This window comes from Desarmillaria tabescens, assembly GCF_030435595.1.
Source record: "Desarmillaria tabescens strain CCBAS 213 chromosome Unknown EV420scaffold_1, whole genome shotgun sequence".
NCBI lineage: Eukaryota > Fungi > Basidiomycota > Agaricomycetes > Agaricales > Physalacriaceae > Desarmillaria > Desarmillaria tabescens.
In genome coordinates this window covers 4,179,649-4,202,915 of record NW_026848300.1, presented here as the reverse complement: position 1 = coordinate 4,202,915, position 23,267 = coordinate 4,179,649, and the positions used below count along the sequence as shown (strand labels likewise).

Here is a 23,267-nt window from a genome sequence, read left to right as displayed (position 1 = left end):
AGCATTGTCAGATACACAACACAGATTACCGTGAATATCTCATCATGAGATTGCTCACTTCATCGTAAGATACAACACCCCCCTATCATTCTGACTCCTAGATACTCTTCCAATACTTGTCAGTGTCAGGGTCGTGAGCAACTTCCAGCCTCGTATGCAAAGTCTTTCTGAGAGCTATCGCCAATGACCCTATACCGCGCCACGCCTCTAACAGATTCTCGAGCTCCGGGTCATCGTTAGGGATGTCTACGTTTGCCTATCAGTACATGCCATAATTTCAATTCGGATGATGTAGTACATACTTTTAGCACGGGCCAGGGCATTCAGAATTGCGTCCGTCGCGGCGTTCAAAGTAACCAATAATTGCCCGCGGACGCCGTTGAGCAGCCCGGATTCTGGATTACCTTGAGCCCGTGAAATATCGTCTGAATCCCTAATAAATGGTTTAAAGATGAGATTCAAAGATTCCCTAGGGGTACACGCACATGCCATCTTCGCTTGTGTACTGCTCGCGCTGAGACGAGGAAGGTACATTCCCTCCCGCTCTGTACAATAGTCAGTGGACCGATAAATTGGGGAATAAACCGATTGTACACACATCTCATAGTCCGAAGTCGTCCCCTCGTCCTGAGACAACGGTAGATAGACGTCCACGCTGCAAAAAGTAAGTAGACGGTATGACCAACAGACTTTACGTACTCTCCCGTGGGCTGTGTGAGCGGGCACGGTGGTTGTGACAACGAGACTCTGGACCTAGTAAGAAAGTTTCGCGGAGTACACAAGATAACGCACTCATAGTCATTGGGTCCTTGAGACGAGGTTCTATACACGCAGAGTTAAGTCTGGTTGTTGTCCGCCAACAATGATACTCACAGAGTGAACTGAGACAAATGTGCACTCGAAAAATCGCTATGGTTTTTGACGGTCAAAGGTACATCCATAGGTGGATGACCCGGATTACGCACGTAGACTGGGGACTGCCAAACTTGAACTTCATATCCCTAACAGCAGGGATTAGATTTGATAACAATTTAGCAACGAAACATACGAGAATATATCATCGGTAGTATACACTTCAGAATGAGTAGCGCTGAGTAGTATCACAGTCAGAACACAGGTCGACAATCCATCAAAGATAATTAATGTACCGTTCAGGAGTTTTCTGGTCCATTGGAAAGGAAGGTGGTGATGAAGGTGGTTTTGAAAGGGATCAGGCGAAGCTCCAGCCTAATATATATGCATTGGTTCCTTTGTGTCCCTCGTAACAAGAAAGTTTCTTTGTGATACAGGAGAAAGGGCGAATCATGCATCCTGAGATTGCAACGAAGTCGCTCTGTCGTTGGATGCTGTTGGAATGTTAGCTATATATGTCTGAGTCTTTGTACTTTTGCCGACATCAGGTGCATTTTCATGGCATCAGAAATGATAGGGGAACAAAAGGATAAAGATAAGAAAGGCTGTTGAAAGGCGGAGTTAGATTGTCGAAGAGAACGAAGCGAACAGCGCTAAATATTTAAAAATCGGTCGGACCGGACCGGAACAGCACCAATCATACCAGACTTTCCTGCGACTTTCCTTGATCCTTCATCGGGAGGTTGTAATGAACGAACCGTAAGATTTTTTGTTCTATGACTACGGGAATACTCTATAGGAACGTCTGTTGTTCGAACAGCGAGCATCAATATTGTATCGTTCCGTGATAAGTATATATTTGTGTATTTTTTTAAAATGAAAAGCTTGAAGAATCCTCTATAAAAAGTTACTAACAAATATTTGAACACCTCCCCTCCCATTGTAAAAATGACCAGGTTTCCGGAATCCTATCACCAATATTTATTAATTTGACACAGCAGTAAGTACTTGATCAGCTAGGTCGCAACGCTACACTGCCATTACGTTGAAGCCTATAGTCGGAAGGCGAAGCTCCTACAAATTCAGATCCTCAGCTAGTGTGAGTCTCTGCACATCCTCACTGGCAGCCGGTTGGGAATCAGTAAACGAGATGAGAAAAAAATCCCACAACGGCATTTCCAAACCCCTGGCTAGGAGTCGAACCCGGCATGTGCTGCCTTTATCACTAAGGGTGCGTATGCTAACAGATATAGTACAATGTAGCTAGATAATTGACTCGTTGAGCTAAGTCTTATCTTGTAGCGTCTGCATTTCATATGATGAAGTAAAAGGAGACTCAGTCCCGTATCGTATCGGCAACTATTTCAATCAAGTAACAGAAACACTATCAGCAGGAAGAGATTGGATTCGGGGTACAATGGCTCTCCGGCACTTCCTCGAAGTTATTTCTCAAATACTTGTAGGAGCGCTCTTTACGCATCGATGGCAAGAACCTGTTATGACAATTGGAAACCTGTATGCACTCGCAGGAGGTATATTTGGATACCATGACACTTTCGCGCCGCTTTTCACGTAGCTAGCAAGAATGTGACTAGACGGACCTGAGATATGACCCAGGACTGATTTAGTTTAATAGCGAGGTCCGTGGGATTGCGACTTGGAGATTACTTGAAAAGCGTCTGAGGCTATGGCAAGGCTAGCGCAATCGGTTGCGTAGAGCTTTAAATAACAACACAAACGACCAAATATTGTGAGCAATACAAGTGTGACGTCTTTATATCAGGTGCTCTAGAACCCTACATGAGTTAGAAAACAAAAGGGAATGGGGCTAGTATGTGAACCCATTGCAGTCAATTAACATCTAACCCTAAGTAACTCATCGCATTGTAAGCGGCAATTTCCTTAGCTTGGCCCTTACTGCTAGAGCTGCCTCGTCCATGTTCGATACCGTCAACTGTACACGGTGTCGTGAGTGTCGGCGCTGTTGCATATCATTCAGAGACGTACTGTAGGCAATGACGGTCCAAATAATCGAATTCTGAGGGCCTTCGGCAGTAGGGTCCCCATAGGTGAGTGCCAGGCCCGCTTGAATGGCATGGTTGTTCAAGTCTTGTCGGTAGTCTGGAAAAATCAGATGAGTGAGCGACCATAAATACAAGAATCCGAACACACGTCTCTGAGGATTCATTATGAGATATACTAGATGGTGGAGTCGTATGAGTGTTCTAGACTGCTGAGGATGAATTTCTCTGTTGTTGGAGAGATGATATGCTGGCAGTTAGGCGATTTATACCATCCTGCAGAAACAGCCAAACCAAGAAAGAGCACTAGCTGTAGCCGTGTAAGGTCATAGCAGGAAAAGTGGAGTAAGTTCACCGACTGACAAGGAAAGGGAGACGCACACTCGGATCTAACACGAGACTGAATAATTACCTATGAGGCGTCAATTTTTTTTTTGAAAAGCATGAACCAGACAGCTGGTACGAGCACCAAAAGTGAACGAATTCCGCGTAAGATTGGAGAAACGAGAGCATTTCTGTCGTAAGGAGAACCGGTTTCTTGACTACAATCCGATCTGAACTTATTTCTCCAGGTGATGAAACAACTAGACAATTAACAGCGAACAGCTTGTCCGACCGGAGCGTAACGCGATATCGAAGGCGATTCAGTAAAGCGATTCAATGGGTCCTGATGGAGAAATCCAAGTTGCAGACTCTGCAGGGCGTAGAGACAAAAGAAACCATCCCTCGTATTTTCAGGGAGTCATCGAGTTTCGTGAACTAGGACACAAGGGCTACATATCAGTCGCAGCATATAGGACCGAGGGAAACGCGATGGCAGCCCTCAATCGGCGTTATTCAACTATACAAGGGCGGATTCATTGAATGTGCTGAGGTTTGACCCGGTAGATATTAAAATTTGACGCCGTCGTTCCTTTGCATAGCAGTGATACCACCTGACGAGCCCAGCGTCTAGAAGGCTCGTAACCAAAGGGTGAGATGAAGTTACATGGCTAACAGCAGGTATCCATTAAACAATCGACCTAGACCAGGCCATGCATGTGAAGCGCCCGCCTAACAGAGGAGCACAGTGGGGAATAGTTATCTCCGTGGGTTGTTGTGCTTCAGCAAGACGGAGCAATCAAGTCTGGCAAGTTTTATGGTTGCCGGTGATCACGTCCGACAAGGACAGTCTTGACTCTATCACGATGCGGTGCAAGGGGCCCAAAAAGAGGTATCCATGAGACAAAGAGAGATATTTTGAGTCCAACTTGCATCAATCAGTAGCATCCTCTTCCTTGCAGACGCGAGTTGAAGTGAAACAGAGGAAAAATCGGAAACGGACTCCGGAGGTGATGACTATAACGGGAAGTGGCACGTGACCGTTGATTACCCAATTCGCAGAAAAATTAAATCATCTGGCTAGCGGAACCTTCGCGAACTTTTCCTTCCTTCGCCTCTTCTCTGTCCTTTATTATTATTATTTTGCTTCCATGGTACTGTGACTGTTCTCCATGCATAGTACGAGTATTCACACCGGTTCTGGTCTTGTAGGCCGCCCAGGCAACGTTCAAATCTATCAAGGCTATCATCCCCCTCCTTGACCGAGTACTCGTGCAGAGGTTTAAACCGGAGACGGTCCGCGATTTTTGCTTTGGATTTATTGTTTATTTCTCTCATGATGAATTGTAGAAAACTGCGTCTGGGATCTTTCTACCCACATCTTCAATGACAGCTCCATTACCAGAGGCGACGGTAATTGCTGTTGGTCCCGGGGCACCAAACAAGGATGGAGCTGTTGTTCCAACCACAGTGAAAGCAGGCGATAGGGTACTACTACCTGGCTGGGGTGGCAATTCGATCAAGGTGGGCGATGAGGTGTGTCTGTTTCGCATTAAGTTGGCACACAGCTTCTGATGTTTCCCGTAGGAGTATTTCCTGTTCAAGGACTCAGAGATTCTTGCCAAAATCCAGGAGTAAATCCATGTGACTCTGGCTGGGTGGCGATCGGCCATTGGCTCGAGCAAATCTTCTCATCTTTATCCATTATACTAATGTCATTATTTGCATCGAACAATCCAACACATCACCCCACTCTCTGCGGATCTTCTGAATTGATGCTGCGCCAGTATAATTACCATGTTCTCTGACGATCACGCAATACCCACGGGGCCAACAGCTTCTATTCCCAGGGATCATACTATTCATGAAACCTTTTCGAACCCCACGCAACAACATCATCACTCCTCAGAGTAGCTCCTTATGATACTTCCCAGACGGACGCGGGGATTCCCATATCGCTTTCCCACTACTGACTGCAAAGTGACATGGTACAGACATGCGAATTGATACAAGGGTCAAGCGTCGCCTATATCAAGTGATATCAACATTCAAGGTCACTGCTCTCTGCAGAAGATCTATTTGATGTTTCACGACTTCTGTAAAGCTTTTAAAGTTGTAACAGGCGTCTCGTTCTTTCGCCAAGCATGTTCACCTCCTCACCCCACCAAAAGAAAGGCGCTGTCAACTTTACCGCTTCAGAGTCAAGGGAATCTTTGGCTAGCGGCAGGACGGCGGTCAGATCCGTATCGATAGTACTAGCCTGTATGATGGCGCACATCGTTAATGTGTGTACTTCTTCCTTCTAGGCGTCAAAGTATTTATGCGGGTTTCAGAGCTCCAATACAAGCGCCGTTTCGGTCTCCTTGCCCACTATCGGGAAGGAGTTGAGCATTCCGGAGACGCGCTTGAACTGGATAGTCTCCTCAGGTCCATTAACCACGGTCTGTCCTTTTCTCCTGTCAATTATGATTGCATCACGTTAATGGACGACACAGAGCTGTTTCCTGATGACGTTTGGGCGAATATGCGATCTTTATGGTCGCAAGAAACCATTTCTCCTCGGTTCGCTGTGGATGGCGGTGTTCACTCTAAGCCTCTCCTTCGCCAAAAGTACGCTCTCCATATTCTTCCTTCTTTGTATCTCATCAGCTAATGCACGTTCCAGACGATATTACCTTTGATATCCTGAGAGGCCTGCAGGGCATAGGACGTGCTGCTATGATGCCTGCTGCGGTAATGATCGTTATCGGTGTTATAATCCTTTCCGCTGATTGTTAGCAGGTCGGAATCCTTTCAGACGCGTTTCCATCTCCCCAGGCGCGAAGGAAAGCTTTTGCTGCTTTCACTGCCGGCCAGCCCCTCGGCGATGCGCTTGGTACGGTCGTTGGTGGCGTTTTAACCCAGCTCACTGCGTAAGAGCATAGCTCTCTTCGCTCGAATGAACTCTCACCTCTGATAGGACATCCTGGCGGTCGCCATTTTACCTTATCTCAGTAAGTTTAACTCCGTCTTATGGTCCCTGTCTTATTTCTTATCTTCAGGCTCTGACTACTGTGACTTTTGCCCTTGGTCTATATGCCATTGACAATGATCGTCCCTCCATTGAACCGGATCGGCGGATTGACTGGCTTGGTACGGTCCTTGTCAGTGCCGGCCTCTTGCTTGTCGTATTTGTCTTGTCCCAAGGCGAAGTGGCACCGTACCAATGGAAAACGTCGTGTTCGTTGTTTCGCCCTTACATGTTCCTGGACTTACCCCGATAACAGACATAATCACGCTCCTCTTCCTCGGCATAACATTCATCATCGCATTCTTTCTCTGGCAACGCTACCTTGGACAGAAGTACGATATGAAGTCTTCAAAACGGTATCCACCGCCGTTGATGCAATTATCACTATGGACACGGGCGAATGGGCGTGTTGCGGCGGCGTTCGTCATCGCATTCCTAACGTGGTGTGCTTTATACTCTTGGCTGTACTGGGCTCAGGTATATCCTTTTCATCCTATCACCACGCGACGGCCTCTGATTTCTCCTAACAGCTGTACTATCAGAACTACCAGGGACTAGCACCTCTAGCCACTGTCACTCGTCTTCTCCCAGCCTACTTCACCGGCACATTGTATAATGTCACGGCGACAATATTCCTTGGTCGCATACCCCTGGTGTACCTTATGGTTTCTGGGAATACGCTGACTGCCATTGCTAGTCTGCTCTTCGCCCTAGTCAATCCTAACTCGGTATACTTCGCCTTTGGATTTCCGGCCGCTATTTTGGCACCCGCGGGTGCTGGATTCGTATACGCCTGCACAATGATCTATGTCACGAAAGTGGCTAAACCACATGAGCAAAGCATGGTGGGAGCTGTGGTACAAACCATGACACAAGTAGGTATATTCGTTCATGCTTTCATGTTCAATCTGACAAGAATATGCAGCTAGGCTCGTCCCTGGGCGTCACGCTATCCACTGTTATTTTCGATCAAGTATCTGGAGGTCAGGCGAAATCACAGAGAAGTCCATTGTATAGCTACAAGGCGGCAGAATGGACGAATTTTACGTTTGCGGCGTTGGGTATGTTCTCCTTATCTTTCTGGATGACTGCAGGCGATCGATCTGATGATATACTAGCGGCATTGCTAGCTCTGATCGTCTTCCGTGGCGTCGGAGTAATTGAAAAAGGAAGCAGACATTGTAACAAGGACGAAAGTGAATCTGCGAGCAGCAGCACCGCCGTTGATTCTGGTTCGTGGAGACATACGCATTGTTAAGTAGATGGCTCGCACTTCCCTCTCCCCTTTGTAAAAAAAAAATTCCCAGATATGGCAGATAGTTCCCATGGCAGCCTTGATTACTGGGCGCGATCTCCGCCCGTTTGCATCCATTCATCATTTTATCCAGTAAATCATCTGCTAAAGCAATAGCATCCATTTAGAAGCCCCTTTGGGACTTCGTCAGAAATACCATCCTCCGGAGCAGTTCTTTTGCGAGAAATCAAAAGTCATGATACTGCATAGACGCCGTCGAACCCGCTCTAATGTTCCTGGTTCTGTAGTTCGAAACATTTGGCGGGACACGTCATAATGTCAATATCATAAAATAACACCGTTTAGGAACTAATTCTTCATTTAAAAAGACTCGAGAACATAGGGTCAGAATAACAGATATTGCATTTTATCATGGAAGCGCAAGTGGTGAGTCTTTCACCCTCTTCTTCTCGTGCAGCTGTTTATTCAGTCTATAGCCTTTATCAACGAACATTCTTGTCATTGGTGGAGGTCCCGCCGGGTCTTACGCCGCCACCGTTCTCGCGCGAGGTCAGTGGTCCGCGTTCGTAGAATGCATCTGGATGTGATATTCACGAAAACAACAGAGGGGTTCGAGGTTGTCCTCCTTGAGAAGGACGTCTTTCCCCGCTATCACATAGGGGAGAGCATGCTCCCATCCTGCCGTCCATTCCTTAGATTCATTGACTGTGAAGAGAAGTTGAAAAACCATGGTTTCACTCTAAAGGTGCCTTTCCCCCTCTTCCCGCTCGCTAGTATCTAACAGATGGTTAGCCTGGTGCTGCAGTCAAACTCAATCAGCACAAACGCGAAGGATGTATGTATCGGATCTCTATGAGATGCGTTGGGTCACTAATCTCTCCGCCAGACACGGACTTCATATCTGCCAATCCAGATAACGGGGCATGGAACGTGGTAGGCTCTGTTTTGTGCTTCTGACAATCTACCTAAATTATCTCAAATTTTTCAGGTACGATCGGAATTTGACGATCTCCTCCTCCGTCACGCAGCGGAAATGGGCGTCCACGTTTACGAGGGCGTCCGGGTTGAGGAGATCCACTTTGCTTTTAACGAGCCGACTCGCCCTGTTTCACTGACCTGGACCAAAGATGACAGGACGCAGGGAGAAGTGTCCTTTAATTGGCTTGTTGACGCTTCTGGAAGGAATGGATTAATGTCCACAAGATACCTGAAGAATAGATCATTCAACAAGACCCTGAGAAATGTCGCGGTATGGGGATATTGGACCGGTACCGGATGTTACGCGCCAGGGACAACTAGGGAGAACGCGCCATGGTTTGAGGCTTTGACGGGCAAGTAGTAGATCCCGCTCTCCCCCCTTGTGACTCTCATTTTTTTTTCATTCTAGATGAAACGGGTTGGGCTTGGTTCATTCCCCTTCATAACGGAACTACCAGCGTTGGGGTTGTTCTCGTCGAGGAAGAGAGCAAACGTAAGAAAGCACAATACCGATCAGAATCGAACGGAAAATCTTCTTCGGAACTACAGCACGATTGTTACATGGCAGATCTTCAGCGAGCGCCAGGATTAATTCAGCTGCTGGGAGATGCGAAATTTGAAGGAAAGCTTATGTCCGCTGGTGACTACAGTTATCATGCATCAGAACATGCCGGTCCCAACTTCCGTATCGCCGGGGATGCGGGAGGTAATCTAATTTTTCACACATTCTTATTAAGCGCTTCAAGCTGACGCATGACTCGTTAGCTTTCATTGACCCATTTTTCTCATCCGGTATCCACTTAGCACTTACTGGCGGATTGTCTGCGGCCAGCACCATCGCCGCCTCTATTCGAGGGAACTGTACTGAAGCAGAGGCATGTGAGTTTCACAGCTCGAAAATAGGAACGGCTTATACACGGTAAGAATTTCACAAAAGCGCGGCTGTTCACTTCTACATTGCGAAATGTTTTAGTTTCCTCTTTGTCGTACTCGGCGTCTACAAGCAGATACGATCTCAGGAGATGGCCGTTCTGTACGACGTCGATGAAGATAACTTCGATAGAGCGTTTCATTTCCTTAGACCCGGTAATTCTCGGCCATCTCTAGCATCCGGATCTTGAACTAACGTTCTCGACAGTTATTCAAGGAAGCGCGGATGTCGACGAAAGTCTCACAGAGGCAGAACTTCAGAGCACACTCGATTTCTGTAGAAACGTGTTCGCACCGACTCAGCCTGAAACGTATCAGGCTGCTGTTCAGCGGCTTGGTAGTCTGGCGGATCCAGATGGGCCACTGCTTGACACAGATATGATTGACAAGCTCACCGGAACTGACTTGGATGCGAAGCATGCACTCTGGAAAATCAATGCACGGAAGCCGCTACAATCGATGTATGACTGCAAGAGAAATTTCGGAACTGAAATCATTAACGGGTTCTGTGTGAAGATGGAACAAGGGGCGTTGGGCCTCGTGCGTGCATAATGTCAACCCGGTTTCTATTCCAAGCTATAGTGTACTATAATGAAGAACTATGTATCTCATATATATATGCAGGGTCGCTTTCTTGTCGACTTGGTGCAAACCCTTATATCCGTTGATAACAGTGCTGTGCCTAATTCCACATCTACACGCGCCCATATATCGGCGGTTGCTCCAGGGGGGATCTTACTGGCGATGATATCATCGTGCAGGGTACGCCAGTAAGCACACGGAATGAAGACAGCTATTATGGAGTGATAGCCCTGAAGGGGAGGTGGCGTGAGCGTTAATTACTAGTTCGAAGGCAGGTCTTGGAAGGAGGGAAAATTGCACTCCTGCTTCTTCCTTCTCTACTCCATAGGTATCTAAATCACATTTCGTATTCTTTCCCTCCTCACCGTGTCAGCGTACTCACATTCTTGCGAACTGCCACTTATAAAGAATCCGGGAGGAAAACCTCCCTTATTTTGGACTAATTCCTTTAGATTGCTGGCATTGCCGGTACCGAGCCGAAATCCATCTATCAGGCCTTGACAATGGACTGGACTAAAGGGAGTTCAATCCGGCCGATCTAAATATAACACCGTATCCGTCCAACAAGCGGAACCTAGATGGTCTGGATCTTAGAACGCTGAAGGACGCTAGCGCCGCTGATACTCGGAGCATGACCCTATGCCTGGTACGAAGGTACAGAGATTTCAGCATCGGAGATTGTGAATCCAAGGCGTAAGGTTCATTCGATGGAACAGCTTTACTAAATAAAGCTGCGCAAGTACTTGAAGTTTCTCGTACTCTCGAGGATGAACATGACCCCGGATCTTTTACAAGAGGGACCAGGTGCCGCGAAGCTAATGGAAGTTTTAGTACTCCAGTCCGTGCGAATTTCGGAGCAAGGATGCGTCACAGGTCCTTAATCAGGCGATGAAGAAGGCATACCTATTTTCTTAGCCGAGAAGACATCAGTCCACTTTGCAGGACAAGCGTCGCTCTCAAGAGCCATGGTGGTGCACCGATGTCCGGGGAAGGTAGATAAGATGTCACGATTTAATTGGTTGAAAGTTCGGCCGGCGGCAAGGAAGTCAATCTCAGTCATTATCTGATCGATACTGACGTTCCGTCGGCGTCTGTCGGCATTGAGCCTCCGTCTTCACGTACCATTTCCAATACTCTTTCACAAATTTTTGCGACGCGTCGCACTCGAAAAATGCGTTTAGCCGGAACTAGCTTGAGTCTCCCCATCCCCCACCATCATGTCCACTGAGAAGGTGGAGAAGGACGATGTAGAACAGCATTTCAAGGGACCTTCGACTATGGCTGCTCCAGCTCAGAGAAGTAGCCTTCGGTCTGTGTTAATTGTGGCTACATGTACAATGGCAATGATTGTCAACGTAGGTTATTGGACTCTGTTTTCTCATCTTTAATAACCTTCGCGTATTGACGTTTGATTATAGTCATCGAATAGTACCTCTGTATCGATCTCCCTTCCGACAATAGGTGATGACCTCGGTATACCAGAAGCAAAACTCAACTGGATCGTCTCTGCGTACCCGTTAAGCTCTGTAAGCATTTTCCTTTCCCCCAGACTACGCATTGAACGTCTGGCATTCGGGAATAGGGGTGTCTACTGGTAATGTTTGGTAGGTTAGCGGATTTGTACGGCCGAAAAAGGATATTCTGTGCTGGGTCATTGTGGCTAGCAGCTTTCACACTGGGATGTTCATTTGCTAATGGTATGTATCATTTTTGAGTATCGCGATGGCTATCTGATTATCTGATAGACGAGATAACGCTCGATATATTGAGAGGACTGCAGGGAATCGGGGCTGCCGCTACAATACCCGCCTCCGTATGCTTTCTCGTAATCCCTTATTAAGTAGAATACTTGCTAATCCTGTTATACAGATTGGCATCCTTGCCCATGCCTTTCCGCCATCGCGAACTCGCTCCATTGCGTTCGCCACTTTCGCCGCAGGAGCACCACTAGGAGGTGCCTTCGGAACAGCAATCGGCGGCGTACTAACGCAGCTCACCAAGTACGTGCACTGATCTTGCTTTTCTTCCTATACACTGATGATATCGCAAATCTATCTAGACGGTCGTGGCGTTCGTCCTTTTACCTTACTGCTGTAGGAGGCCTCAGTCTACTCTGGTGATGCGACCACTCACCTGCTTTTGACAGGGCGTGTGTGCAGCATCGTTCATCATCGGACTCTTGGTCATTGACGCCGACCTACCTTCGACGGAAACAGATCAACGGATTGACTGGATTGGCGTGTCCCTCGTCACTACTGGCCTCGTGCTCATCATATTCGTCCTTTCCGAGGGAGAAGTTGCCCCTCAACAGTGGAAGACACCATGTGCGTTTACTCTATTTATCCTCGGTCTGAGTTTTGGCTGAGGTTTGTACTAGATATCATTGCGCTTCTTATAGTCGGCGTGATATTCATTGCAGCATTCCTGTATTGGCAGCACAATTTGGAAAAGCAATTGGACGACCCCCTGATCCCCAAGTCAAAATGGAACCCCCCGCCTCTTATGCGCCTGTCGCTGTGGACGAGAGCCAAGGGGCGCGTGGCGGTTATGATGGTTGTTGCGTTTCTGCAGTGGTGCTGCTTTTTGGCATGGTGTTATTGGTCTCAGGTACGTGCATTCTACTCAATCACATTCCTTGCTCTCACAGTTATGAACCGTAGCTGTACTATCAAAATTACAAAGGATACACGCCCCTTCTTACTGTGATTCGATTGCTTCCTATGACGGTATCTGGAATCATTTGCAATATGATTGTAGCAGCTCTTGTAGGACATCTACCGCTCGTCTGTTTCATAGGTATGCTCGCCAAGCCGACTCGCTTACGCTATGCTCATTAACTTCTCAGCGACTGGAACCGCCTTATCAGGTGTCGCAGCCCTCCTCTTCGCCGTGATGGACCCCGATGTAACATACTGGGCGTTCGGGTTCCCTGCAGCCATACTCGCAGTTGTTGGCGCCGACTTCGTATTCGCGGGCGGAACTCTGTTCATCGCCAAGGTATCATTACCGCATGAACAAAGTCTTGCTGGGGCAGTATTCCAAACAATGACTCAGGTAGTCTCTTCGTTTTTGAACGAGAAACGTAGCTAATTGACTGATAGCTCGGCACATCTGTTGGTGTGACGGTGTCGACTGTTGTTTTCGACCGCGTGTTGCGCCAGCGTTCGGCGGATATGGGTGTAATTCTGGATGCGAGCGCATCTGGTGCGCCCAAAGCTGCGCAGCTGGATAGCTATAGAGCGGCGGAGTGGACCAATTTTGCTTTCGGGATGTTGGGTATGTTAATTTGACTGGCACTTCCTTCACAACGCTGAGCCTGCCTTCCGTAGCTACCCTGCTAGCACTCATTTTCTTCCGTGGTGTAGGTATTGTAGGGCAGAAGGGCAAGGAAACTGATGATCAGGAACGGACAGTCACCAATCCAGAGGAGAAGATCGATTCGCGAGCGTAGAAAACAAGTACACCTATGGCATATATTATGTGAATTTTGGGACTCGATGCTTGCATGCCTAGGACTATCTTCTTGGATGTATAAACCTCGTAGAGCACCTGTAGACTAATATCGATAGAGATTTCCACACCGGGTAATGCTTACCCGATCTGTCGGCTCGGGCCGGTTTGACCCACATTCCTTTCCAACCACCACCTCCACTTGCAAGGTTCAAAAGCGAGCTCTCTTCATGGTATTCATTGCTTCTATTCGACGAAATAGCACTGAGCCATTACACTTTTAGGTAGTAAGCCGCCTGTGAATGGCATATCTATTGCCCCAGTCGCCTCGTTGGTTCAACGTTGAGGTTGAGTCTAGGTTCTTCAAGCACTTGGCGGTTGCATGCAGGCGGCAAAAATGCAGGCAGTGAACGTAACTTTTGAGATCTGAATCTATTAATACTGAGTGCCGAGCAATACGCCTCGCGGTACCTGCGACTAAACATGCGTCTCGGTAAATTCTCTTGGCACATCAATGCCGTTGTCATTAGGAGTTTCGGTCGACTTCTTGACTCCAAACTTCGACAAGGGCCTAGCAATGCAGGTCCTCCCACTCTCGTTAGTCTTTCTTATGGCGACCTTCGGCTTCTCGCAATGCGAACCTTTGAATGTCACGTTTCCGGAGCAAGCGCCGAATGGCACTACGAATGCCGTTGCCGACAATTTTCTAGGCATTTCGTTCGAATTGAGTTCGTTTGATACGCTGTGTGAGTACGCGGTTCTCCGCCTTTTAGGCGCTTTTGGTTGACTTCGGCAATGCAGGGGGCTCCACTGTGGACACGATACCAGACGCAATGGTCAACTACCTGCACAACATCAACGTTCGCACAAGCGCGCCTCTTCGCATCCGTGTTGGTGGGAACGGGATGGATGGGTACGTGTATCAATCTTCCCTTTCTGACCTTCTGATGATAGATATCTTCACAGGTCAACTTACGTCGGATCAAGCATGACAAAGATGCTCGAACTTACAGATCCAGATGCTTACTTCAATGACATCCCAGTCAATTTCAGTCGCGTACTGTTTGACATCATGAATGCAATGTACGACGAAGTCGAGCCGATGCAATTTATAATTGGCCTGAGTATGCGAGATCCGGCCAACGACCAAAACGTATTGGAACTAGCTAAAGATGCAAGAGAGCTTCTGGGGAACAAGTTAGATGCGATGCTGCTAGGCAATGTAAGGAATGTAAAATTTCTCCCGCCGTTTGACTGACTTTTGAAACAAGGAACCGGATTTATATGCGGGACACGGAACGAGGACAGACTACAACCTAACGACCTATGTTAGTCTCTTTTTACATTTATTGATATCTCAATGAATGTATGATATCTCTTCTAGATCGCGGAATTAGGCCATGTCATTGGGGATATGGAACAGCAGGGCATTATTAATGACACCGTGCTCGGCGGTCCTACGATATGCTGTGCGCAATGGTATGCCTTTAACTTTCGTATGCTCCGGAAATGCTCAATCCGCTTGCAGGTCGTTATCCGACGTTATACAAGGAGGTCTCGACCAATATCCTTACAAGTACTACACGTGCGTTAACCCACTTTATGACCAGCTACCGCTCCGTGTCTGATGAAACGCTGCAGCGTACAACATTACCCGAATCATGCTTGCCAAGGTCCGAATGAGGGCAATACTAACATCACGTACTATCTCTCACACATGGAAGGTGTGCTACTTGCCTCTTTGTCGAGTAGGCGCTTATTCGCGTTTCAGTTGGCCCATACTTAGACTGGAACTCGGACGGCATCACACTCGCCAAGGAAGACGGTATTCCCGTTCTCCTTACGGAATACAATACAGTTTCATGCGGTGGCACTAACATCTCTTCCACCTTTGCTGCAGCCCTTTGGCTAATTGACGCTGGTCTCAAAAGCGCCGAGCGTGGGTTCTCCGGAGCTTATATCCACACTCGAGAAGCCGGAATTCAGTACAACCTTTTTGATCCACCTACCTCAACTTCGTCCGGGTGGATTACTGGAGCGCCATACTACGCAGCACTCTTTCTAGCAGAAACTTTTAGCGCCAGCGGAAATATCATTGTCGACTTGAACCTCAATGACTCTCTACACAATCCAAGTGCGACGTCGGCCGCATACGGAGTTTACGATGCCGAATCCACACGGGGGAAGATCGTGTTGCTCAACTTGAGTGAACAAGGTGATGAGCAGACGTATGATATCCCAGCTAATATGACGGCCTCGTTGCGCTACCGCTTGCTCCTCGCGCCGTCCGTCGTTGAAACGAGTAACATCTCATGGGCTGGCCAGACAGTGGGAGGTTTAGGTCAGTTGGACGGGGAACAGGATACGTTTCATCTTGATTGTACCGATGGGTGCACTGTGAACATCCCAGGCCCCGGGGCCGCTCTGGTCATACTAGGAGAACCTAGTGATGGTGATAGCTTTTATTACGGGAATTCCACAGTCAAGGGGTTGCAGAGTATCAACGGGTCAGTGAGGTTTGGGTCGGGTATACTAACCGTGCTGTTAATCATGCTGATACCTGTGCTTGTAATGCAAAAGTAGTAGTGGCCAGGTAATAGATAGCCCAATCGGGTCATTACGATTGATTCCCATCTCTGACAGACCGGCTAGGCGGAGCGGCGCTTGAAAGGCGGAATACTCTACTGCTCAGCCACTCGCCCTATAGCCACACGTTCCGAGTCCGTGGTACACTGTCAACCCGTGGTGAGTACAAGAATAAAGTTCGTGAAGAATCTACTAACACCACTCTTCTAAGGGAATGGCCCTTGCGTCATCATCGTCATCGGACCCTGGCTCGGTAAAAGCTCGTCTGACGTGTATCGAAGCTGAAATCACTTTGTTGGCCCAGAAGCTTGCCACGCTGACTACTGAACGTGACGAACTTCGACGTTTCGAAGTCAATGAAGTCATTGAACTTCCTGCAGACCAAGCTGACACTTACTCCACTACTATCTGTAGTCTTCCAACCGAGCTTCTTCAGGATATCTTTTCTCATTGTTTGCGGAAACACCCCGTCATGGATGCTGCAGAGGCACCTCTACTGCTCGGTAGAGTCTGCAGAGCCTGGCGGACTATATCATTACAAACTCCCAAATTGTGGTCATCCTTACATCTCGTGATTCCCCGGTCAATCCCTTATCCCGACTCGCAACCTGAGCTGTACGAACAGATGCGCGCGGGATTTGAATACTGGCTGGAGCATCTGGGTAGTCTCCCCTTAAATCTCTCCCTCCACTCTGAAGAACGACGAGAGGACGAGTCCGAGATGTTGTACTCTCAGCTTGAATGGGTATTCGAGAAATCGAGAGCTCGATGGAAACATCTTACGGTTTATATTCCTTCATTTTCGCTGGGCGTATTCTTCGATCTCCCTGCTGATCAACAGTATGACCTCCTCGAGTCGATAGAGTTGGGCACATCAAACTACCACACACCGTTTCAGTTCGAATACATCGAATTTCCTTTTCTTTCCGCTGCAACCACCCCAAACCTTCGCAAAATTTCCTTCCACTTGTTCTCACCGGACCTTCGAAGGGGGTCCTTCCCCCAAGTCCTCCCCAATATCACGAATCTTACTCTTCAACGCTGCGAACACTGGGATATGAACACCCCCGAGATGCTCATGATCCTCGGCACATGCACCAATCTCGTTCATTGCTACATCACCACCACTGAGAGATTTCACCCGACCGCTCAGGAACCTGCTATCTTCGTGCCCGCCCACCTTGCTCATCTCAAATCGCTAAGAGTTGAGGCATGCGGGTTCCGCGGTCCACCCGGGGCAGCGCCGAGTTTCCTTAACCTTCCCGACATCTTCACTTACGTCGTGGCCCCCGCCCTCGAAGCCCTAGATGTCGATGGGCTCCACCACGAAGTTACTGCTAATGACGCTGCCCTCATCGCACTGCGTGGGTTCGTCACGAATTGTTCTCACACCTTGAGGAAACTCAAGCTCCGCTCATACCTGTCCATCAACTCGACGGACGTCCTGATTTCTTGTCTGGACCTCCTTCCCTCGCTAATGGAGCTCAAGATAAAGGATTTCGACTATCCATGGACTGAGGCCCATCGTCCTCGATCTCCCGCAGTCACGGATAGCCTCCTCGAAGCGCTCACCAGTGGTGGGTTGTGTCCGAGCCTGGAGCTGTTCAAGCTCGACGACAACTTTGGTTTTGAGGAAAAGACATTAGAGCAGTTCCTATTGACGCGGCTTAAGGAACCAAGGGAGGGGTGTGTCCCGCTGAAATTTTGTAAGATTTCGACGTATCGAAATTTCGGTCCGGAGATTAGAGGTCTTGAAGGTGTGAAAGTTAATAAGAGGTTGATGTTCGCGAATCAAAAGCGGTCGGGGAGGCCATGGTTTGATTGAATAGAAGGGCGTGAAATGACCAACACCGTGTCGTTTTACGAAATTCTTTACCTGTTTTGTAGTGGGGTGCGGTATCATGATGCTGCGGGGGTCTACTGTACGGATAACTAACTCTTGTTGGGTACTCACTGAGTATACCAGGTTGGCATGGAGAATGTTTTTTTCTGCTACGGTCATGCACATTAGAGCACCTTTCGGGGTTAAGACTAACAGTAGGGCAAAATCCAGCAAGTTAACTAGGGCTGCGCACCGTCGTCGTATTGTACGGTTTTCGGTAACCATTATACGGAAGACGGGACGAAGCCGAAAGCACCATATTGACCATTTTGTAAGGCACGGTATATGGTTGTTCCGTCACCGTCAAGAGCTCTTACAGATGGCCGTACAACGTCGTAATACGGCTTATTTTGTTATCTGACTTTTGACTTAACCAAGAGTCTTTTTAGGGCGAATCTATGACACAAAATCAACACAAAATATCCATCATTCAATTCCGTGGCATTACCAACTTCACTTTTTAGCCGTTTTATCAAAATTTTGTATGCATTCAAGACAATATGCATGACTTTCCTTTAAGTCTTGGATACCTCTAGCCTTACTCAATGTGGCATAGCTCATTATAAGACTAGGTGCATTTTACAGATTTTTGGCAGTCTCAAAGGCGTCTGACTTACTTCTTTATGAGCCAATCAATTTCATATTTAGGCACACGGTCGTCAACGACCGTAGACGGCCGTAACGTACCCGTACCGACGCCGACAAGGCATTGAAACTGACCATACGGCACGGTATACGGATAATTCCGTGACCGTCTAGGACAATGACTTTATGGCCGTATACCGTATACGGTACGGTACGCAGCCCTAAAGTTAACTGGAAAAAATTCCAACTTTAGTGTTGGCTCACAACTCGGCAAGGTGTATTAATTGAATACTGAGACTTCGTTGTTATTCTCATGGAACCAGAAGTTGCCCGAGAGTTACTCAGAACGATGAATGTAGCACGGTTGTGCAAGGAGGATGTCCAAAAATAAGGTATAGCATTAAGATGACGGTGGCGGGATGGAAGTAAACGAAGAGTTTTGGGTTTTTGTCTATTTTACTGGGTGTCGCATGCTCTAAAAAGGGAGAGATAAGAACCAAAAAAAGCAAAGGTCTTGGGATTCGGGAACTTCCAAAAACCGAGGCATGGCTCGGCTGATCGGCATGACAGCGCGTGACCCCGGGTACAATGCTTTGTCAGCATCTCGACATAAAGCTGCTGTGGACTTCCACGATATTCCACAGCCGGCGGCATATTAACTCGAGGTCAACCCTGGCAAAGTCGCTTCTTTTGTGTTATATCTAGTGGAGTCGATCGCACTGGTATGACGTCTGTGGATAAACAACTCGAAGCTAGGTCATCCGGACACTTAGCAGCTTCTCAATATAGGTGCGGGCTGATAAGTGATCGTGGGAAACCGGCGGTAAGAGAGACCAGAATAGTATCGGTGACTTACCGGCAACTAAACGGGCGAACCTCGCCATGCTCAATGCTCCAGTGCTCTTGGGGTATAACTGCCGTGCTTCTTTACCATCACGACCCCGAGGACCGACAGAGCGAGACTTGTTGTTCGCTCCAGCAAAGCTGAGCAATTTCTTACGCCAGCAGAGTTTCTTGATTCTTGAACCTCCTTGGCTAGAAAATTCTCTGCGGGCTGGAAATACACTGATCCTCAACTGTACTGCTTCCACCAGACCCACCCAATGCTCCACTTGGCTCTCACACACCTTCCGATGGGCTTCCGCCACTTTCCCACCTGTACAAGCTATTACAGAGTTGAACGAAAAATTGCCTGGACGTCGGGGATATTTTCCTGGCAGGCATGCTCTGAGCTCTCTTCCTCGGATGCTCGATCTTTGCAGTTTGCTTTCTCTAAACGGAAACAATTGCGCGGCGGGAAATTATTCCGGTGCTTTACCGACAGTAACCGTTTTGCCGTGTCCATAATTAGTAGTGTGCACACTTTATACTTGCCAAGAAAGCTCCTGTGAGTATGTGTATTTATCCTCGACGTGGGTGTTCATTTTGTTTCTTTCGTGTGCTTTAGGGGACAGAACGTTCAAGCTCAAGCTCGCGTCTTTGGATTATCGGTTCCGATGGCGGTTGTTATGTACTTTTGCGGTTAGGCTGTCGTTTGTCGCCTCCCTGCATCGCAGCCCTGGCCCGTTCATTTCGCCGGTCTCTTACTATTAGTTCCTTCTTTGGCATCTCCCGAGTCTTTGGATTTTTAGCGGCCAGCTAGTCGCCATCCTGGGAACATTGTAGTCTGCACAGCGGTCTTGTTGACAATCGTGCGACGGCCTTTGGTCTTCAAACCGACTCGTGTACACAAGCTCAAGGGACAAGGTGATTTCCTTTTGACCCTGTCAGATTTTCTCGTGATAAACTGATTGATATCAAGCAAACCGAACGCACTCCTCAGCCAGAGGCCTCGTATATCTCGGTACCGCACCGGTTTTGCGTTTCGTTGATGTCATTTGCTCCCGTAAACTGAACACGGGTCTAAAAGTCTTCTATTCTTTCTCCAATACGATGTCCTCTTTCATCTTTCTTTACTCGCACTATCCGCATGTTTTGATGAGATTACGAGGACCCGATAGGAGGATCTGATTCATAGCACGAGCTTATTTTCACCGGGCCGGCAAGTAGCCTACTATACTTCCGTGTTTTGATCCCTCTCGCTCCTATGATACTATTTAGGCCGGGTAGTCTCTTGACGCTGTATTCCTGCCGCTGCGTGCCTGCCATTCTCTCCTTCAGCTTCAACATTCACACAGGACGAACGCCGCGCGTCATCATTCAATGTTACCCTTCCCCATAAATTAAAATTTTATTACCTCATGTCAATATGACGTCAGTACCGAGCTTCTTTTGTTAGTGACATCAAGGACTCGTTTAAACTTGCTTTTGAACAGTCCGTCCGTCGGTTTTGAGGTGTCTATTAGTTCCAGAAAGAGTTTCTGGCATATTCCTTTTCTCAGCTAAATTCCGAAAGTGTGCGGACTTTGAGCAGAAAAGGAGAAAAGGACATTGAGGCGATCCACTGACGTCATGTAATCTCGTGGTAAGCATGACGTAGCCCCTCACGACCGGGCAAAAAATTGGCCAATTTGATTTTTCCTTTCTTATCCATCATCCCCCATCACCCGTCACTCCACATCGCCTACCTCATACTCGATTCCACGTACTTAAGTTGCATTCACACTTGAACCGAGCTCGAAATTCCAGCCAACAAAGTCCAGAAACTCTGCAACAATGGGCGGAGACCACAAATGCCCCGTTTGTCAAGCGACCTTCACCAGGCCGCAGCACGTCGCGCGCCATATGCGTTCGCGTAAGTACTTTCAGCTCCACTTTGTTTGATTTTGTGGTATCCATTATTCTACCTTTCACTTTCTCCACCCTGCTCGATTGTCTCTCCACCGACTCTCCACGTCTCCGGTACGGACCATATGGAATTCTAATTTACGTCTGTTTAGATACTGGCGACCGACCGTACAAGTGTACACACTGTGGCGACCAGTTTGCCCGGAGGTACGTGTTTATTTCCTTTAGTTTTCCGTGATTACTGACTGAGGGGTTTCCTAGCGACCTCCTCTCACGACACATCAACAAATGTCACGCTTCCGCGTCCACGACGACCAGCGAAAAGGGCAACGGGCGACGGAAAGCCTCGGCTACGCGTGCAACGACCAGCAAACAAGCATGCGACCAATGCGTGCAAAGTAGTCTGCCCTGTGATGGCTGTAACCCATGTTGTGAGTTTTCCTTTCATTAATTCTGTCGTGGCTAGCTTCGACGCCCTTGGCGGTCTTTGAATTTCATTGGAGCCGGCTCGCTATGAGCTACTCGTAATGAAATTGTCAAGCCTACGCCATTAGCCGTCAGCTAGCCTAGGCGTTACTTCAATGCAAACTTGTGCTGATTAATAACGCCGTAGCCAAATGCGTACAACGAAAATGTCGTTGTACATTCGTCAAATTTCACCGACAGACAGCGCCTGTCGGCCCAGGTCATAATCCTCTTCCCTCGACTCATTTACCGCCCACGGCGCAGCGTTCTTATCTTCCTCCACCCGTATCTGTATCTTTCCCAACTCAGCAGCAGTTTTCTTTCCCACCACCGCAAATGTACCCATCCAACCTCGACGACTACCAGTCCAAGTACCGCGAGCTTATGCATACCCAGACGCAGCAGCCTAGTCCAGAAATGTATCACCCGACTCCGACATGGGTGAACTACGAGCCTTCGCACGATGTCCTTAATGCCGGAGGTTCAGGTCTCACGAGAGCTCATTCGCTGGAGCATCATCATCACCATGGCTCCCACTCCAACCATCACTCCAACCAAATCTACGACGAAGGCGGAGGCTGGACGAGAAGAGATTCTTTTTCAGAGAGTGGAGGCAGCAGCGCCGCAAGTAGCAGCGTTCACTTACCGCTTTACGAGAACGTTGATCCTTCAACAGCGGCGGCAGCGGCAGATGCACGCCTAGAAGCTTTCGGGATGATGAGCCTTGAGGAGCCGAACGCCCTCTACAATGGTTCCGCCCCGTTCTTCGATGGTATTTTCCCATCGTCATCGACTCAACCGACGGCTACTGTCAACCATGTACCGGTGTCCAGTATGATGCAAATTCCAACTCCCCGTGAAGCGGAGACCAGGGCACTTCGTGAGTTTTGGAAGGAGTACATGCGCAGCACGCCCTTATATCCCCCAGCTAACCACGCCCATTCGGCATCTCCGCCGCATCCAGTGATGAGTCCACCGAACGGCCGGAAGCGCGTTTCGAGCTTGCCGAGCGTGAAGACGCCCACGGAAAATATAGTCGGTGGTGGTGAAGGCAAGGGCGGCTTCGAGGATGCCGTGATGGCTCGGAAAACGCTAGGAAATCTCAGCATGGGAGGCATCCAAGGCATCAAGGGCCGACGAATGACGCACTTAAATCCTCCGTCGACTTCGTCGAATCCTCAGCCGCGCCAGCCGCCTATAAACAACGGTCCCTCCTATGGTTTCTCTCTCGCCGGTGCTATGGGCGAGGGAGAAAGACCCAACTTCAAGCGCCTCCCCAGCCAGGTTCTGGAACCATTCGGGGGGTCGAAGCGGGTGAGAGGCGACGGAGGAGGTGACGACCCAGACGACCTGATGGGTATGGTCAAGGTGGAGGGTAGCGAATGACTATATGACTATATGGACGCCGCGCCGCGGATTTTCGTTGATCGATTTGCGTGTTAGACGAGCCGAGGATTATATATATATCTGGCTTCCCCCCTCTCTTTTCTTCGTTTCTTTTCTTTGCTCTGATTGCACTTATGTTAGATACCAGTTGTTTTGTCAAAATATCCAGATAATTATTCGAGATTGAGCCTTTTTATTTATGTAATTGTAGCGGAGGGATCTCAGGAGGAGGAGTGA

General features: G+C 48.3%; 8 protein-coding genes across 8 annotated transcripts; 6 read left to right on the top strand and 2 right to left on the bottom strand.

Moving 5' to 3' along the window:
- Positions 1 to 97: 97 nt before the first annotated feature.
- EV420DRAFT_1664233 (uncharacterized protein) lies at positions 98 to 1,487 on the bottom strand (the record flags this gene model as incomplete). Its single annotated transcript, XM_060478955.1, has 10 exons — positions 1,149 to 1,487; positions 1,049 to 1,090; positions 966 to 1,001; positions 874 to 909; positions 793 to 822; positions 700 to 753; positions 599 to 655; positions 486 to 545; positions 303 to 433; positions 98 to 246 (listed from the first exon to the last, which is right to left on the bottom strand). The coding sequence occupies exons 1-10, from the start codon at positions 1,169 to 1,171 to the stop codon at positions 98 to 100; spliced, it is 618 nt and encodes a 205-aa protein (XP_060340233.1). The 5' UTR covers positions 1,172 to 1,487.
- A 1,105-nt stretch (positions 1,488 to 2,592) lies between these two features.
- On the bottom strand, positions 2,593 to 3,286 carry EV420DRAFT_115004 (uncharacterized protein). Its single transcript, XM_060466091.1, has 3 exons — positions 3,025 to 3,286; positions 2,860 to 2,973; positions 2,593 to 2,806 (listed from the first exon to the last, which is right to left on the bottom strand). Exons 1-3 carry the CDS (start codon positions 3,038 to 3,040, stop codon positions 2,703 to 2,705), a joined length of 234 nt encoding a protein of 77 aa, XP_060340232.1. The 5' UTR covers positions 3,041 to 3,286; the 3' UTR covers positions 2,593 to 2,702.
- A 988-nt stretch (positions 3,287 to 4,274) lies between these two features.
- On the top strand, positions 4,275 to 5,103 carry EV420DRAFT_114838 (hsp10-like protein). Its single transcript, XM_060466078.1, has 4 exons — positions 4,275 to 4,348; positions 4,407 to 4,490; positions 4,545 to 4,730; positions 4,782 to 5,103. The coding sequence occupies exons 1-4, from the start codon at positions 4,346 to 4,348 to the stop codon at positions 4,830 to 4,832; spliced, it is 324 nt and encodes a 107-aa protein (XP_060340231.1). The 5' UTR covers positions 4,275 to 4,345; the 3' UTR covers positions 4,833 to 5,103.
- A 235-nt stretch (positions 5,104 to 5,338) lies between these two features.
- On the top strand, positions 5,339 to 7,462 carry EV420DRAFT_1257672 (putative efflux transporter; the record flags this gene model as incomplete). Its single annotated transcript, XM_060466848.1, has 10 exons — positions 5,339 to 5,479; positions 5,528 to 5,635; positions 5,690 to 5,804; positions 5,860 to 5,927; positions 5,976 to 6,106; positions 6,154 to 6,187; positions 6,236 to 6,413; positions 6,461 to 6,681; positions 6,735 to 7,079; positions 7,130 to 7,462. The coding sequence occupies 10 exons, from the start codon at positions 5,339 to 5,341 to the stop codon at positions 7,460 to 7,462; spliced, it is 1,674 nt and encodes a 557-aa protein (XP_060340230.1).
- Positions 7,463 to 7,870: 408 nt separating this feature from the next.
- On the top strand, positions 7,871 to 9,919 carry EV420DRAFT_1616574 (putative halogenase; the record flags this gene model as incomplete). Its single annotated transcript, XM_060475132.1, has 10 exons — positions 7,871 to 7,885; positions 7,936 to 8,008; positions 8,065 to 8,204; positions 8,252 to 8,294; positions 8,346 to 8,392; positions 8,448 to 8,790; positions 8,847 to 9,143; positions 9,203 to 9,356; positions 9,411 to 9,523; positions 9,576 to 9,919. The coding sequence occupies 10 exons, from the start codon at positions 7,871 to 7,873 to the stop codon at positions 9,917 to 9,919; spliced, it is 1,569 nt and encodes a 522-aa protein (XP_060340229.1).
- An 817-nt stretch (positions 9,920 to 10,736) lies between these two features.
- On the top strand, positions 10,737 to 13,550 carry EV420DRAFT_1500671 (putative efflux transporter). The gene is made up of 12 exons (XM_060471027.1): positions 10,737 to 11,304; positions 11,368 to 11,475; positions 11,532 to 11,646; positions 11,695 to 11,762; positions 11,819 to 11,949; positions 12,009 to 12,042; positions 12,096 to 12,273; positions 12,327 to 12,556; positions 12,610 to 12,745; positions 12,795 to 13,003; positions 13,051 to 13,225; positions 13,279 to 13,550. The coding sequence occupies exons 1-12, from the start codon at positions 11,167 to 11,169 to the stop codon at positions 13,398 to 13,400; spliced, it is 1,644 nt and encodes a 547-aa protein (XP_060340228.1). The 5' UTR covers positions 10,737 to 11,166; the 3' UTR covers positions 13,401 to 13,550.
- Positions 13,551 to 13,913: 363 nt separating this feature from the next.
- Positions 13,914 to 17,810, top strand: EV420DRAFT_1473492 (putative glycoside hydrolase; the record flags this gene model as incomplete). The annotated part of the gene is made up of 10 exons (XM_060469141.1): positions 13,914 to 14,145; positions 14,201 to 14,312; positions 14,366 to 14,621; positions 14,671 to 14,727; positions 14,784 to 14,878; positions 14,928 to 14,984; positions 15,041 to 15,123; positions 15,171 to 15,910; positions 16,052 to 16,144; positions 16,197 to 17,810. 10 exons carry the CDS (start codon positions 13,914 to 13,916, stop codon positions 17,808 to 17,810), a joined length of 3,339 nt encoding a protein of 1,112 aa, XP_060340227.1.
- Positions 17,811 to 21,107: 3,297 nt separating this feature from the next.
- Positions 21,108 to 23,030, top strand: EV420DRAFT_1258342 (putative zinc finger/binuclear cluster transcriptional regulator; the record flags this gene model as incomplete). The annotated part of the gene is made up of 4 exons (XM_060466884.1): positions 21,108 to 21,186; positions 21,332 to 21,386; positions 21,441 to 21,610; positions 21,793 to 23,030. 4 exons carry the CDS (start codon positions 21,108 to 21,110, stop codon positions 23,028 to 23,030), a joined length of 1,542 nt encoding a protein of 513 aa, XP_060340226.1.
- Positions 23,031 to 23,267: the final 237 nt, after the last annotated feature.